Source organism: Podarcis erhardii (assembly GCF_964252035.2).
Source record: "Podarcis erhardii genome assembly, chromosome: 9".
Classification (NCBI taxonomy): domain Eukaryota; kingdom Metazoa; phylum Chordata; class Lepidosauria; order Squamata; family Lacertidae; genus Podarcis; species Podarcis erhardii.
In genome coordinates, this window is record NC_138512.1 from 28,910,688 (window position 1) to 28,928,669 (window position 17,982).

Sequence of the window (17,982 nt, forward strand, 5' to 3'; positions counted from 1 at the left end):
TTGTGGTGGTTGAAGGGTTCACATTTTTTGGCTGAAATGTCGCAATTTTGGTTTGCTTGCCACATTTGACTACTTTGGATTTTTTTAAATGTTGGACTCAATCTGAAAAATGTTCTCGTTTAACTTGTCACATAGGTAAGCAGTCTTATAAGCCCCTAGTTGCAGAATGAATGTGGGGAGTTTGTCACCTTTGTAGCAATTTTACCAGCACATGTATAACATGAAAGTTGTTACACATTGGGGGGGGGGGGATCCTTGTTCCTAGGCACTCCAGAAAAATTAAATCCACAAATGTGTTTTCATTATTTATGCTTAATGAGGTCTTCACAAATGATGGCTCAATGCACACTAACTTGTGGCTAAATGTCTCTGTTGCATATTTTAAGCTAGGGTTCATATAAAATTATTTAAAAGCATGCTTAATAAGGCTGATACTTGCAAAATTACCACTAATGTTCCTAGTAACACTATGGCATACTCTGCTCATTGACTTTTATTGCATATGCGTAGTCTTGGGGGAAGTGTGCTTTGCTCAAACGTACTAAAACACAATACTGTGCTTGCAAAAGTAACATCTTTTATACCTTTAGTGGACACAAAAGCAGTATCTTTCTTCATTACCCAGAAGGTGGTCTAGCTGAGCTGGCTTTAACCAGACCAGTACAATTTATGTTGCCTAACTTGGATACAGCAATTGTCTTTAAATACTCAGCATTTTTAGGGTTGATCTTTAGCATTCTAATATATCATTTTAGAAGTTGTAAATGATTTTATATTTCCACTGTTCAGGAATTAAAATACTGATTGATGTAGGTACCCAAATGCTGAATTTTACTTATGACATGTTACTTTGTGGTCATTGCTTTTGAAGCCAAATTTTACCATAGCAGTTATATAGCATATAAACTGCACTGAATGGGTATGTCTTAATATTTCCCTGTCTTATCGGTTAAACCAGTTAGGGGGTAGTTTCCAGTTTTTATTTCTCAAGTATGATTAATAATGAAGGTTTCAGTGGGAATCTAGATTATTTGTCACAAATGCAATAACTTGTATCAGCATATCATGCATGATGAAATTTTATATACATGCGGGATAAGTGTAACTTAATATTTGGGAAGAATTAAAGTTAACATTGGCCAATTGCGACCAGCCAACGTTCACAATAATAGTGTGCCATTCTTCTTCTTTTTTAAAGTGATGAATTAACTGTAATCATCACATCTATGAAACTTCTGAAGGCCAAGCATAAAAACCTGACCCTATATTGATTTAAGAAAATGTCTGTGCTTTGCCTCCTATCAAGGACAGGCACATTGTGCAATCTGAAGAAAATTGGGGTGAAATTATATGTTATGAGAAATACAAGATCGCTGCTGAAAATTACCATACTTCTGCTCTCTACTGTAACATGGAGAAATCAGTCAATTTCCAGTCTGTGTCAGTATTACATGTGCACATTCATAAGTTCCATTTCTGCATTAATCCCTGCACCCCAAACAGCCCATTTGGGGAGTTTCTGTTGGTAATGGCAGAGCTTCCCCACTGGCAGAGCTGAGTGGAGGGAGCTTTCTGCCCTATTCAAATCCTCTCTAGGACAGCAGATTAGGGGTTTGGATTCCTCTCCTCTGCACCACTTCAGAAACATTTATAATTAAAACATTCTCAAATTACTATCCTCGTCTGGTATTCAACTTCTGCAATAGAAATATCATGGAGCAAAAACCCCACCCAATACAAATAACTCTGCATATTGAAATGTTTCACAAATGCACCCTTGTTTAGAACAGTGGAACCTCGGCTCCTGAACGCCTTGGGAGTCAAACGTTCTGGCTCTGGAACGAAGAAAAACGAGAAGTAATTGTTCAGTTCTTGAACGTTCTTTGGAAGCCAAATGCCCGGCGCGGCTTCCACAGCTTCTAATTGACTGCAGGAAGCTGCTGCAGCCAATCAGAAGCCGTGCCTTGGTCCCTGAACTGTTTTGGGAATCGAACAGACTCCCAGAACAGATTAAGTTTGGGAACCAAGGTTTCACTGTAATGCCTAGCAAATCCTAAATTAATTCACTTTATTTTTTACCAGATTTCCCCATTGGAATAAAGCTTTAGTTATGTGAGATTCATCATTGATGTAATCTAAATATAAGCATCTCCCCAAACCCTGCTTGCACTTGTAGCTGGCACTGATTGCCGAGGACTCCATTTCACGTTGTGACAAATTGAGTAAGTTTGTTTCTAAATGTTCAAAGGGAGCTGCAAAACGCTAAATGTTTCAAAGAACTTTGGAGGTCTGGATCTTAAACGGTAGCTGTGGTGTTCTGACAATCGCTTCCTTTTGAACAGACTCTAAATCAATTAGCACAGAGCCAAGTTGTTAATGTAACATTAATTTTGAAGTCTTCACTGTACAACTGATGTTAATTGTAAAACAGTTCATTTGCATAAAGTAATAGGCATGCCTTTTTGTGTCAGAGCTGCAAAATTTGTGGACAAAAGAAATGCAATCTACAGAGTGCACTATAATTGGGACTTTGCCTTTTTATAGCATGTTCATGAAGTGGGAAATTAATTCCCATTACCTGGGGCTGTAACGCGAATTGAAATCTAATATGGAGAGAATGGGCATAAATGTGTGTGTGTGTGTGTGTGTGTGTGTGTGTACACACACAGAGAGAGAGAGAGAGACAGAGAGAGAGAGAGACTATTTTCTGGCCCAGAAAGCAAAAGAATGTGGTTTTGCACTTTAGGGATATCACTTGTGTTTGCATCATGAATTCACCCACATTGCTTTCACAACTGGATCTTAGAATCATAGCGTTAAAGGCTCCAGATTTGCTTCCTTGGTGTATGGTTGGCACCTCCTTCAAGTGAGTCTAGAAAGCCGCCTGTGCTTTTAACTGCTTATGACAGGAAGACATTTAGCAGGTGACACTTCTAGCATAGCAGAAGTTTTGTTTGTTGAAATTATTTTGGTCACACAGCTGTTAAAGTTGCCCGAACCTTGCTAGAAAAGAAAATGGGAGCATACCCTGCTTTTTGGTGGTAATAATAAGAAGTATTAATAATGTTGACTAGAGGAAAAAATGCAGTTGTTCTTAGCTATGGTTAGTAACAACAAGCCAACTTCAAGCAATCATTTGTGAAGATGGCTTGTTTTCACTAACCATAGTCAAATTTAAGCATGTTTAGGATTCAGACAACATGCTAAACTGTAGTTAAGTGGGGGAGGGAGGAGGAGGAGAGCACAAGCCAGAGGGAGGCCACATTCATTCTCATAAGGGCCGATTTTCACCAGTTTCACCATTTTGCTACATCAAATATCAGTGCTTTTTGCAAAACACATGGCCCCTGTAGGCATAGGTTATAGAGGTTTTGCTTCAAGGGCCTGTTGAATGCTAGCTATTTGGAAACCACATAACTGCCCATGATGCCAATGTAACATTAGCAGCCCTGGATACTTAAATGCATCACAGACTTGTTTTTTCAATTGCTGAGTTCCTCCGAAAAGATAACAGAAGAGGGAAGGAAAGGCACCAAACACAGGATCAAAAGGGGAGGAGACTTCAAAAGCATACAGAAAATAATGTGGTGCTCAATGCATTTATTCCTCTCTTTCAGAAAGGGACCAAAACTGCATTTTGAAGTATCTCAAAAAGCAGGGGAAGGCATGGTGTGGAATAGTTTGAAATCAGGGTTGACCCTGAGAAAGAATAGTTATACTAAAAATGTGTTGGGTAATAAATTATCTTCTGCACAGCTTTTGAGAGCTCCTGCCTTATCATTCCTCTAGCAAGCTAAACCCCAATTCCTCCACTTTCCAAGAGCTCTGCTGCTTTCCTCTGTTTATGGAGAAAAATGTAAAGAAGTTAGCAGTCAAAGCCAGGAGGTACACAGAATTCCTTGTGCTCATATGTTTTTACTCTTCAGAATGTATATTATTTTTAGCAGTAGCTTTAGAAATATGTACTTAGAAATAATACCAAAAAATATGTATTTGATCCTAAAAGGCGCTTTGTATCAAACAGGTGTGCTATTTCAAACGTCTCAAAACAGAAGTTGAAAGTTCTACATTTTAGTATGCCATGTGTCAAAATCTATAGGTATTTATTTTGCAAAATTTATACACTGCCTGTTTGTAAAAACAACAGTGACCTCAAAGCAGTTTACCAAATAACATCAAATAAAAAATACAATACTTTAAAACATATAAAACGTAAAAATACCAAAACAGGTTTATAACTCACACCAACATATTTAAAGCCTCTGGGTAAGATTGCCTAGACAAGAATGCTTTTACCAGGCATCATAGGTATGATGATGCTTATCCTTCATCTTGAGTTAGAGGCTCTTAAGCCAACTCAGAGTTTGACTATTATCGAAAGCCCCTCCCCTCCAAAACAAACATACCCTGCAGCCATCCGTGCTGGGGTTGTGGCACAGGAAAAAGAGGCAACACCAACTGCCTTCCTCTCTACTTCCTGGCTACTGTCAACAGCAGTGCATGATGCCTGGGAAACTGGAACACCACAACAAGATGGGAAGGGAAGTCATGGGAGAGCCACTTTGAGAGTAGAGAGGCACAGAATCTCTTTACTCGGGATCCCCTGTATCTTGTGAGATTTGGAGGCGAAAATACAGGGAGGCGTATATAAGGCCTTATCACATGTGGCTTGGCCTCAGTTGACCAGAGATTCCAGGCAAGCAGTCTGCAAACATAGATAGGTGCACTGCTCACCAGAACAAGCTGAAGTTGCTATTTACCACATAACCATATTGATGGTACTCCCCAATGCTTGCTTTTAACTTTAAATAATGTGTGGGAGATCCAGTTGAGGACCTCTCTCAGTGCCCAGTCTAGTTTGGCCCCAAGTCCAGGGTAAAAAAGAGGAGCAAATACATTTTTAAAGATGTCATATTGATACCTTGACAAAGTGCTATTCCTCAATTAGCATTACAGCTTTGCTTTATTCAGTATGTCAGAAAGCAGCATGGATATCTGTCATTTCATCAAAGGAAGGCTATCAAATGTTGCTTGTTACAAGGAACTGCCCACCCAAGAGGCCCATATTGCACAGGGTTGGGTGTGCAATTCATAATTGACAGACATTTTTCTATGTTGGGTTTGTAACATCATTGATTGAAAAGTATCAATTACTTGGAGGGGAAATAGAGCTGTTTTGGGGGGCAGCCCTTGTTTTGTTGAGCCCTTTCAGTTATTTCTGAGTCTGTTTTTGGCTCTCAAGGTGCTTATATTCCATGTTCTCTGTCAAAATAACTCTCAGTAAAGCTTACAACTGTGCAGTTTTATGAAATTCTGCAAGAAAAAATAAAATCTAAAATGAGACATCACTGAAACAGCTGAGCAACATGAGTGCTGCATCAAAAACAACTCTAAATGTTTTTCAATAATGAATGTTAGCTCATACATGCCCATCCCTGAAATATATTTAGAGCACTTTTTCCTTTAAAACAAATTATGATTTTTCCCAACATCTGTTTGTATGCATGTTGCATGCATGAGTACAGTTGTGCAAATTCTGCGTTTTTTAAGAAGAAAACCCCATACCTTCAGCTGACAGTTTGTAGTCCTCCCCCAAAAGCATATAAAGAGAGGAGGCATGTGTAAATTAGTACCAGGACAAAAAGTGGAGATATGTATCCAGGGTTCTATTTTTGATTGAGACCTCAGTTGCCTCTTTATTTATGCACACACAACTTATTACATTTTGACAGTGCAGATCAAGTAACACAATTTTTTACTGTCCTGCTTACACACATAGCTGTATGGAGTTGCTGTATTACTTTTTTGGGGGACAGCTTTAAAAATATGTATAGTGTATAGCAGGGGTGGGCAACCTAAGGCCCGTAGGCCGGGTGCGGCCCAATCGCCTTCTAAATCCGGCCTGCGTACAGTCCGGGAATCAGCATGTTTTTACATGAATAGAATATGTCCTTTTATTTAAAATGCATCTCTGGGTTATTTGGGGGGCATAGGAATTTGTTCATTATTTTTTTTCCAAAATATAGTCTGGCCCACCACATGGTCAGAGGGACGGTGGACCAGCCCACAGCTGAAAAAGGTTGCTGACCCCTGGTGTATGGGCTTACCTTATTACAAAAATCAGAAAGGCAACATTGGCTCACCAGCCTGTTATCAGGCTCTGGTGGGTTACCAGGATTCTGCACAGATGTTGTGCCAGTTGGCAAGTTAACAAACTAGTTGAACGAACCTGTTTCACAGAATCAGAATTATAGAGTTGGAAGGGATCCCAATGGCATCTAGTTCAACCCCCTGCAGTGCATCAACAGCAGCTAAGGAATCCCTGACAGATGACCATCCAACCTCTATTTAAAAACCTCCAATGGAGAGTCTGCCACCTTTTGAAGTAGTCCATTCCCCTGTCAAACAGCTCTTACTGTCAAAGTTATTCCTTAATGTTTAGTCAGAATCTCCATTCTTCTAATTTGAATTCAGTGATCCAGATTCTATGCTCTGGAGCAGCAGAAACAAGCTTGCTCCATCATCCATACGATGGCCCTTCAGATATATTTGAAGATGGCTATCATATCACATCTCAGTCATCTCTTCTTCAGTCCCTTTGGGTTCCATCAGTCAACCAGCTGCAGTTGTACACAATGTTAGATTGTGTCAAAAGCTTATCTACATGTAAGTCTAGATGTGGACATTCTCCACAAATTTCTGTAGCAGTTCCTTTTAGTCATAATAACTAAATGGAGTCTCCATATTCAGAGACACCTTTGAGCTAGATGCCTTCCTATATCCATGCCCTCTCCCCCCCCCCCAAAAAAAATACATTTGACTCAATTCAGATGGAATGATCTCAATCTGATAAATTATGGTTTGTTGAACTAAAAATGAGGGTTATGCCACAGTGCTTCCTTCCTACCTTAGTGCAAGACTTCCAGAGTTCCCTGTTATATCCAGTTTCCTATATACATATAAACATATAAACATATAATGCAGCTTTAAACACAGGCTGCAGTCCTCTTGTTTGTGAACTGGTGCAATCTGTGGTTAGCAATTTTCGCTAGCCTTAACCACAGTTCTCTGATTTTTATGTAAGGAGTTCTGGAAACCCTGCATCAAATCATTCAGGGGGGGGGGGAGAGAGAGAGAGAGAGAGAGAGAGAGAGAGAGAGAGAGAGAGAGGAAGGAAGGAAGGAAGGAAGGAAGGAAGGAAGGAAGGACACTTCTCTTTCTCAGACTGATAAACCACATTTTATCTGACCAAGAATATTGTACTTGAACCAAGCTTTTCAATTAATCATGGAACAAAAATTGGAGACAGAAAGTAATAAGCTTTGTGCATGGTAGTTATCCATCATCTTTATGAGTAAACACAGAAAAATAAACACAGAAAAGTGCTACAAAGCCAGAAATGTTAGCATTTGACTACTGAAGTGGACAGTATGGTATGGTGAATGAAAGAGGGGAATCCTGGGGATGCTTACTCTAACACTAATGCATTTACTGTTGCACAGTTAACACAAATTGTGATGTTCAGCTGGTGGAAAGTGATAGCATCTGAGCTTACAAGCTGGCACTCTGAGCAGTATGTAAGTTCAGGGCATTTGTTCTGTGGATCTGAAAAAAACCTAAAGGAATGTCAGGAATGGCAATTTCTGAATTTGTGTGTAAGAAATTTACTTTAAATATTTTATCTCATCTTTGATTCCATACTGTCTCATGGTGACTAATTTAAAAATGTAACTCATAAAGAAATTATAACTAACAAAAAACAGCAGCTACCAAAGTAGCAGATAAAAAGAATTGTGCCATGGCAAAAAGGAAGATGCTCAGCAGTGGTGTCAAATGGAAAATCACTTGTTCTTCTAGTGTTCACCTAATTCCACTTGGAATATGGGATGTAAGATGTTATTTGAGACTCCTGCCGCTTCTGATGAGAATAATTTTGCTAGAAACTTGTCCTGAAAGATGAAGCTGGGGGTGTACAATTGCAAAAAGCTCTGAGCAGAAATTCTTGTTTCTTGCTGCCCTCTACAGCACAATAAGTGAATCAAAAGGATGTGTCCCATGATGACTGTGGGGAAAGGGCTGCTTTATTTGACTATGTATTGATGATGCTCTAAAAAGTTGTTCATCACTTTAAAGAGTTGCACACTAAAGACAGACCCTCAGTGGAAGCACCCAATCAGCTGTAGCTGCCTTCTTCACAAACCATCACCACTGGGGGTAAATCAGTGTGCTGAATGAATATCAAATTGCCAGGAAAATAAATATGAATAACATATATTTTATTATTTCATTCATGTACTTCCCTTCCTCCAAGGAGCTAGAGGCAGTGTATGTGGTCCATCCTTCTTTTAATTTTTTTATTCTCAAAACAACAACATAGGAAATTAGTTGAAAGGAAGTGGTCGAAGGTCACCCAGTGAGCTTTATGGGTTAAAGGGGGTTTGAACTAGGTCATCTCACTCCAAATTCAACACTCTCTAACTACTTCATCATGATTATTCAGACACCTGATTATTGAAAGGCGACATGGGAATGGGTGGCTACATTTATTCTCCCATCCCTGAAAAGTCATGCATGCTGTCCAAAATTGACAGCACTAGCTGCCTGTCTGGCCAAGTACCATGAACTCACCCTAGATGCTGTATATGGCTCCCATCTCTCCAAATAACATTTTTCTTCAAGTTTCAGGTAGTGATGCAGAACTTTTCACATACAGAGATGCACCTGTCAGTACTATATGAGTAGCTTATTTTATAATGGCTGAAGGAGGTGGTTGGGCTGTCATCATCCTGCATACTACTTCAGAATGCTTGACTTCAAAATGCAAAATTAACATGCTTTCCTTGGGTGGTCCAAATTCTGCCCCAAATCGTGCATTTATCTATCATTGAGAGTTACATAGATCCTGAAAAAGAAAGCATATATACTGCATCCCCGAATGCAACCAAACATGCTTCTATTTGTTGTATAATAGTGCTTTTTTAAAAAAGAAACAGCAGCACAAAGTAATCTGATGTAATCTTCTTGAAAAACCCATCATATTTTCTGTATTGTGTGTACACAACAATCCTTTGGAGGACAAGCTGAAAAGGAGGAGTTCAAACAACCACAGTGTGACAACTCTCAAATCAAATCTCACTTCACCATGAAGTCCCCTCCATCCCTTTGTTTTTGTTTCACTCTTTCTTTCCTATTATTTGTGTTAATGTCTGTGTGTCATCAGTGTGCCATGTCATTTCCAACACTTTGATCAGTGTGTGCCTTTTCCTCCCCTTTCTCCTTCACAATTCTTCCAGACGGGTCGCATAAACCCAGATGACATAGATTTAGAAAATGAACCCTGGTATAAATTCTTTTCTGAGCTGGAGTTTGGACGCCCGGTAAGTGAGGCTAGAATATTAATAGATAAACTTTAGGAAATAAGATGCAGTTTATACTTTTCTAGATCAAATTGTCTAGATTCCAGACATGCTTCAGTGACTTAAAAAAGGAATAATAGATGCACACTGTCAAAGGTCTCGTGTATTAGATATTGTGGTTGTGGTATATACATTTGGAATGTTTGAAGAAAATCCACTAAAGCTCAGAGAATGTTTCATAATAATGGCTCACCAAACTGAACTTCCTTTAATAGTTTTTCCTGAGCCCTTTACTATTGAAAACAGAGATGATCACTAATTTGGAGTACTGATTCCTGAGACTAATATGTAGATGACAAGAAAAACATAGCATGTTACACTTTTTATTAAAGTTTTACTATGCTTGTTTAGATTTAATAATGAAATTGATCATTACTCTAATTAGACCCTAAGAGATCTTCTGCCATAGTTGCAGAAACACAAAATCAGTGATAATGAAATAAGTAGAGAAAGAGACCAGCATCTTCCACACTGCACCACAATGTTAACAGAAATGCCAAATACAGAGGATGAGTATGTCTGGGTCTGTACCTTAGTCTGGTAGGCGATGATCAGTGAAGTTTGTATCAGAATTCAAAGAGCAAATTACAGAAGCATCCCTAGCTGTTCATTCAAGTCCAACAAAATGAATGAAGGTGGAAGGGAGAGAAGCAGAACTTTGCACCCCAGAACACTTTTCCCTCACCCTAAAAATCAGCAGAGATCTAAATAGGAGCTGGTGATATATTTGAATGGTTTTTCTTGACATTTGTTTGTCTTGTAAGAATTAAGGCGGCTGATTTTAAACTAGGCAAGGGTTTAATAAGATGGTTGTATACTTTCTGTTGCACATTCTCCACATTCACTATTCCCCACACTTTTGTTATGTTTGTGCCACTCTTGTAATCTGTCCACACTCAGTTTCTAACTATGTTCACCTTCTCCACATGTTCCATTCCTTGCTGCCATTGATTCTCCTCCATTTCATCTCGCAATTCTGCTAAAATGATGCAGCCTCCTAAAAAGCTTTTGGATTATGTTCGAGACAATCCTCCAGGTCTTTCCAATGAGGTAAATTAAGCATGTTTCTTCTTTCAATGATTAAAACTCGGGAACGGCATACATCATGAGTTCTCTTTCGCTTGGTTTCTATGTAGTGCTCACAGACACAACACCCTATAAACGGCCCTTCTAATTAAGTACAATTATAACTCGGTTTCTTTCTAGCATCAGTGGAGGGTCCCTAATACGGGCAATGGGGCAGCACACTGTACTCTCTTGTCCTGACTTGTGCATACAAGACATACTTGCTTCTCCACAAAGTTCCATTCTGACTGCTGCACATGCTCATTGCTCTTCTTCTGACCTGTTCTGTGTCTTGCCGCCGCCTCTGTGCCTTCCCCTCTTTCTCTCAAGGGAAAGAACTAGGTGGTGTTGTTCTTCAGTGTGAAATTGCCTTAAGCAGGATGTCCAGGTCCAGTGTTCTGCTTATTTACCCTGGAATTTCTGGGATTTGCACAGTGGACACAAATCAGGGCACAGGGGTTGGAGTTTTGGTGGAATGTTGTTGCTGGTGGTTGCTCCCAGCAAGTCATGTTGCCTAAGAGTACAGCTAGGCAGCAGCAAGAGAGGGAGAGGTTGGTAGCTGGCATCTCTCAGCAGACCAGTGGCACATGTGAGAGGAATGGATTGGAGGAATCAAGACAAGGAAAAGCGGAGACTAGGCAACTTGGCAGTGGCCCCTCTCTCTAATCCAGCAGCATAGAAAGTAGAAGGCAGTTCTTGTCATCTAGACAATATGCACATCCTCCGATTTGAGAGCCTTGGTATCCTTCGTGTATCAGAATGTAACAGAGTGTAGCAGTATGAATATTTTACAGTTTAGCAGGACCAGAAAACAAGCCTTCAAAATGAAACAAACAGGACTGTTTTGGTAATATTCAAATACCTCGATGATGCTCTCCAGGTACCGTTAACTTGCACTATTGTATATCTCCTTTTCACTTTTAAAAATAAAATTTGGTGACGATTTGGTGATGCATTTTGCAGCTGCAAATGACAGCTGCAAATCAGTTAGTACCTGCCCCCGAACAGGCAATTTATAATGAGCAAATTAGTTTGCTCAATGTCACAAAGATTGTGAAAACAGTTTTCCCTTGAGACATTAAATTCAGCAGGAAATGTATTTCCACCTTGCTTAAAGGAAAACGAGGCCTATTTATTTTAGAAAATGCAAAGTTAAACAGTTCTGACGTTTTCTCTCTCTTTTGTTGTCAGTTTAAAACAAGGCAGTGGTTTAAGATTTCCATGAGACAGCAAGAAAAGATAGGGACAGCATCGAGGGGGTGGAATGGGAAGCAATTTGAAGAAACATTTAAAATGCTGAATCATTTCCTGAAGCGATTCTAAATAGAGTAGCCACCATATTTTGCCCCTATCAAAATACAAGACAGATATGGAGGTTTCTGTATGTCTGAGGAAATATTGAGGGAAACTTAGTACCCTGCATTGCAGAAAGTTGGACTAGATGACCCTTGAGGTCCCTTCCAACTCTACAATTCTATGATTAGCCAAATTTCTTGGAGATGTGTGGTTTTCATATCTCTTCATTGTTCATGAAATGCAGTATAAGCAACATTTGAAATTATTTGGGCGGTCGTATGTAGGCAATGTTACACATTCAGGGAAGAATCATTGCTTAAGGAAATGTTTTGTGCATGAGATGGATGCAGGCTGGCCCTACCTTTAGGCAGAGTGAGGCATAGGGAATAGCCACAAGGTTCTAAAGAATAGAGCAGTGCATACCATACAGCTTGCCGTTTCCCCCAGGTGGGGTAGACCATACTGTCCTACTGCAAGTGTTAACGTAAGATTCAGCTGCCTGTCAAATGAGCTTCTGGAGATAGAATCTTAGCCTTCACTCCCAGCAGTAAAATGGAATTGGTCAGCCCTGGCTGCATGCTGATGCACAAGCAGTTAAACAAAACAGGAAAGGTATCACTTAATATTCATTTAAACCCAGAAGGATGGTTTATTTCTCTTGGGCTGGGTGTTCATCAGTATGTGGATGATACCCAGCTCTACCTCTCTTTTAAATCAGAACCAGTGAAGGCGGTGAAGGTCCTGTGTGAGTGTCTGGAGGCGGTTGGAGGATGGATGGCGGCTAACAGATTGAGGTTGAATCCTGACAAGACAGAAGTACTGTTTTGGGGGGACAGGAGGCGGGCAGGTGTGGAGGATTCCCTGGTCCTGAATGGGGTAACTGTGCCCCTGAAGGACCAGGTGCACAGCCTGGGAGTCATTTTGGACTCACAGCTGTCCATGGAGGCACAGGTCAAATCTGTGTCCAGGGCAGCTGTTTACCAGCTCCATCTGGTACGTAGGCTGAGACCCTATCTGCCTGCGGACTGTCTCGCCAGAGTGGTGCATGCTCTGGTTATCTCCCGCTTGGACTACTGCAATGCACTCTACGTGGGGCTACCTTTGAAGGTGACCCGGAAACTACAACTAATCCAGAACGCGGCAGCTAGACTGGTGACTGGGGGCGGCCGCCGAGACCATATAACACCAGTCTTGAAAGACCTACATTGGCTCCCAGTGCGTTTCCGAGCACAATTCAAAGTGTTGGTGCTGACCTTTAAAGCCCTAAACGGCCTCGGTCCAGTATATCTGAAGGAGCGTCTCCTCCCCCATCGTTCTGCCCGGACACTGAGGTCCAGCTCCGAGGGCCTTCTGGCGGTTCCCTCACTGCGAGAGGCCAAGTTACAGGGAACCAGGCAGAGGGCCTTCTCGGTAGTGGCGCCCGCCCTGTGGAACGCCCTCCCATCAGATGTCAAAGCGATAAACAACTACCTGATATTCAGAAGACATCTGAAGGCAGCCCTGTTCAGGGAAGTTTTTAATATGTGACATTTTAGTGTACTTTTCATCTTTGTTGGAAGCCGCCCAGAGTGGCTGGGGAAACCCAGCCAGATGGGCGGGGTACAAATAATAAATTATTATTATTATTATTATTATTATTATTATTATTATTATTATTTAACAAATCAACCTTAAATCAAGGTTTGTTCTTGGTTTATGAATCCTGGCTTGTTAGGGAAAAACAAACCACTATTCTATATTGTTAAGTAAGCTATCACCTTCATTATTTGTTTATTCATTTCCATGAAGCAATGAAATTGGTGACTAAACTCAAATAAGTTTTTCACATCTCCAATTCTAAAGCTTTTTTCTCTGCAAACTCCACTGGAATAATTCTCATTTCATCATATGCTGAAGACACATTTCTTTACCTTGGTCTTTGATATCTGAGAGATGTTTTAGGACCTACCCTATTCTTTTTTGATAGACATTTGCTTAAACTGATTTTAATATTATGTTTTTATATGTTTAAAAACTTGCCCTGGGACCTTATGGTGGAGGGTGGGTAAGAAATCTAAATACCGTATTTACTAGAGTCTAATGTGCCATCAAATCAAATGCACACCTCAATTTTCAGAACCTTGAAACCAAAAAAAGTATTTGCTGACAAATGTAAATGTGCTATTGAATCCAATGCAAACCTTAATTTTTGCAACATAATTTGGCAAAAAAAGGTGATCATTAGATTTGAGTAAATACGGTAATAATAAATAATAATAATACACATAGTGTCTTGTCTCATCAGCATCTATTTCCTGATCAAATTGGTGTGTGTGAACTTTCTTAAAATGTTACACTTTTAAAGTGCATACTAAATTAATGTTGATCATTTTCTAGGTTTCAACTGCATTTCTATTATATTCAAAAATACTACTTCTCTGCCTTTAAAATATGATCTTGGATACTTGTTGATAACGACTTCTGCATAACTTGGTTTCCAAGGAAAAAATTTGGAGATGTTGAAAATGTGTATGCTGCTTTGGTATTTTAGCTCCCACAGGAGTCAGTGATGGCCACCAACTTGGATGGCTTTAAAAGAGGGTTATAATAATAATAATTTTATTATTTATACCCCGCCTATCTGGCTGGGTTTCCCCAGTCACTCTGGGCGGCTACCAAGAGAACACTAAAAACAGAATAAGACTTCAAACATTAAAAACTTCCCTAAACAGGGAAATTCGTGGAGGAAATGGCTATTGATGGCTACTAGTCACAGTGACTATGGTTTACCTCCACAGTTGGAGGCAGTAGGTCTCTGAATACCAGTTTCTGAGATCTGAAGGAGAGGAGGTACACTTAGGTCTTGCTTGTGGGCTTCCCACAGACCTCTGTGAAAAATGGATGCTGGACTAGATGGACCACTGGGCTGATCCAGCAGGCTCTTCTTATGTTACTTAAATATCTCTGACAGATCTTGTTCTCGGGTAACAGATTACTTTTGTGTCTTGTTACTGAGGAGGGACTGTAGCTCAGTAGTGGAGCTCATGCTCCACATTCAGAAGGTGCCAGGTTTAATTCCTAGCTTCTCCAGGTAGCAGGTGATGGGAAAGGCCTGATACCCTGGAGGTCCAATGTCTGTCACAATGGACAAAACTGGGTTAGGTGGCAGCTACCACATAACAACTTCCTTTGTTTCTGTGTTCTACTATACAATGCATTTGTAATGAATGCCAGTTGTGGTAAAAGACCTTGATGTCAGTAGTCAGCATGTTTAGGGATCTGGCAAGTGCCTGCAGATTGGCAGGGACTCACTGCTGACTGGATCCCCCAGAATAGCTACTAACACTATAAGAGGCAGAGCAGATTCAGCAGTCCACTGGCCTTCTCTCCTGCTGGGCTCCCAGTCCCCACTGGGTGGTGCACAGCAACAAGGAGGAGGACGGAACACAGGAATAGTCTGGTGCCCAGGCTCAATAAATTCTGGAGTTCATTCTGGGTGGGTGGTGATGCAAAATCTCTTTTGCCGTCTCTCTCGGCACAGCAAAAAAAGAAATTACTGAAGTGATATATAAGAAAATTAAAACGTAAATACGAATACAAGCTCTGCTGTCATTCGCCGAAAGTAAATGAGTTCACCCAGATGCAATGCAATAGCAGATTGCTTCCTATAATACATTTTATGTGTGATTTCAGCCTGGCCTCCTGCTTTTCCACAAAGAACAGTAGCACAGTGTGAAAATTCTATTTTCAGTTCCTTGGGTCATCTCTGAAATTACATAGCCTGAATCTAAAATATGCTTAATATGTGAATGCATAGTTTTGTGCCCATGAAAAGATGTCCCTGGGATAACATGATTCTTTTTCTAGCTCCCACAAACTGTAGTACGATGTGTGTCTAATTCCAGCGCAAGCTTTCACACCAGTTAAGTGACTAGATTAAAAATAGTGTGTCACTAAGGACTGAACATATATTGACAAGTTTTAAGTATTTGCATTCCCAAAGGTCATTCGGCTGTCACTTCTTAAGCAACGGAAAAAGTCTTTAGGTTGGTGGGACCAACTCTGCTCTTAACATGAAGTTAAGAAGGTCACCAAGTGGCCGTGCAAGTTATAGATGTGTAAGCTATGTATACAGAGAATTTCAAGCTTTCTTTGACATTAATACTTTGGTAAGTAATTATAGGATATCTCAAGTCTCTCATTTACTGATTGATTAATGTATTTATCTGAGGTTTTATAGCTTCCACCTTTTAGCCAATGTAAATCATAGCACCTATCATTTTGGGAACAAGCTTAAAAAGGAACAGTTTGCTGCTTGACCTTTCAAGTATTAAATGAGGGACATAAAATTAACTTTGAAAGCTGCCTCACTTCTAATTTTTTAAGCTTCTCTTGGTGTGATAAATTATGGTGTTCCTATAGTCATTGCATAGTGATTTCTTATGAATTATACCAGTGAAATCCCATATAAAAGACTAACTGTCTTGCTTGTTTGTGCCTCCAGACTTCCTTATATTACAGTCCAACAGATAGAGGCTTGGGCAGACCTTCTAGGTAAGAATAACTTTGATCAATGAAAGTAGGGGGGGGCTGTACAGAGACTTCAAGCTCATCTATAGAGCAGCTTGCATTTGAAAGTAACTGGACTTGGTCTTCCTCCTACAGGAAGACATTTCCATATAGCCTTTTTGGGTAAAGCACAGACTCCACCCCTCCCTATTTTTGCTATGCCCAGACTGATATGCATGTTTCTGGCTGGGACTCCTTACCTCAGTACAAATCTAATAATCTGTTCTTGTCCCTTTCTGTTTGAATATGAAGCATAATTTGTCCTGATGCTCCACACACCATCAAATTTCCCTCCTCTCTGTTTTCAGCATCTCCATCGTAATATTTGTTAGTGTGGTTAAAATGTTTGCATTCTCATTTTGTGTTGTTTTTCAAGTGCCAAGCCCATGAAGTGAAAGGATGTATGTTGCTGCTAGCCATGTTTATCGTGCATTCAGATTAAGAATAATGTAACCACCAGCTCTCCATTAGGCTTATGTCAACTGTCTGTAAATTATATAGCAGCAGTAGAAGCCTCCCTTCTTGCCTGGAAACCATGGTTTTGGAAAATGCTTTGAATTTATTAAGGTACCCCCTAATTGGAAGTGAAAAACAGTCAGGTTACACTGTCACTATCACTGGACTTGTTGTTATTAGTGTCATGCAGTGCTTCAGGAAGCATTCTGTTCTTCAACAAAATCATAGTTTGGTCATTATGTTTCACATTTTCCATTCAGTTGCTAAACTGCAAAAGAGATGCTGTAGGGAACTGGAACTTGTGTTGTATTGTTTTGTGTTCTGTCAAAAAGAAGAGTCAAGGCCACAAAGTTGTCAACCAACAGACCCCAGCTCTGATTCTTGCCAACTTAAAAGAGCTTGAGACATGTAAACAAATAAATCGGGATCAAAATGAGATTGCTGTCACACTATTTGGGCTAATCATCTTGTTGTTTTGTTTTTATTAGTAGTACGTAATTAAGTCAGCACTGGCTGATGAGTACATCACTGAAGTTTTTTTAACACGTCCTGTGCAGTGACACTCATACTGCTTATTTCCTTAGTTCAACAAGTACGGCAAGTGACTACAGAAAAAGAAGGAAGTCTGAGCCAGCAGTACCACATCAGAAGGCACACAGTGATCAAAATGCAAATCGGGCTAGTGTGGGCCATACAAATACGCAGAGCACATATTCTACACTTAGGAAGCCTGTTACAACCTCTTCTCCATCGTCTCCATCAAAAGCAAAAGGTAAGAAATTAGCACAGTTGTAAACAGGCTACGATGTAATTATACAAACATTCCTTATAAACTGCAAAATATTGTTGAGCTGTTGATGGATGCTGAATGCTATTAGATGGTTAAGCATTCACTGATCTCTCAAATGTCTACAAGCAAGAAGTCAAAATTCTGTGCTTATACAGTGGTACCTCACAAGCCGAATGCCTCGTAAGACGAAAAACTCGCAAAACGAAAGAGTTTTCCGTTTTTTGAGTTGCTTCGCAAGATGGATTTCCCTATGGGCTTGCTTCGCAAGACGAAAACATCTTGCAAGTTTGTTTCCTTTGTCTTGCAAGTTTGTTTCCTTTTTCTTAAAACCGTGCATTCACTTCGAGGAGCAACTCATAGCACACGGTGAGGTAGCCTTTTTTGAGGTTTTTGAAGACTCTGGTGATTTTT

The 17,982-nt window shown here is 40.1% G+C and overlaps 1 protein-coding gene and 1 long non-coding RNA gene across 44 annotated transcripts in view; one reads left to right on the forward strand and one right to left on the reverse strand.

Moving 5' to 3' along the window:
• Positions 1 to 17,982, forward strand: part of SORBS2 (sorbin and SH3 domain containing 2) — a gene marked incomplete at its 3' end in the record, with an annotated part of 179,875 nt that overhangs the window by 136,074 nt on the left and 25,819 nt on the right. For 41 of the 43 annotated variants that reach the window (XR_014160000.1, XR_014160001.1, XR_014160002.1 and 38 more), the window contains 4 exons: positions 9,294 to 9,377; positions 10,410 to 10,466; positions 16,261 to 16,310; positions 17,366 to 17,553. Coding sequence is in view for 17 of the 43 variants with exons in the window: in XM_081875580.1 (XP_081731706.1) it covers positions 9,294 to 9,377; positions 10,410 to 10,466; positions 16,261 to 16,310; positions 17,366 to 17,553 (379 nt within the window). The remainder of the gene's footprint in view (positions 1 to 9,293; positions 9,378 to 10,409; positions 10,467 to 16,260; positions 16,311 to 17,365; positions 17,554 to 17,982) is intronic. The other 2 variants (XR_014160016.1, XM_081875583.1) reach the window with 1 other exon arrangement.
• The window catches only part of LOC309349684, an 89,288-nt gene that overhangs the window by 1,938 nt on the left and 69,368 nt on the right, over positions 1 to 17,982 (reverse strand). The window contains exon 7 of the long non-coding RNA XR_014160079.1: positions 8,722 to 8,902. This is a non-coding gene — a long non-coding RNA (uncharacterized lncRNA). The remainder of the gene's footprint in view (positions 1 to 8,721; positions 8,903 to 17,982) is intronic.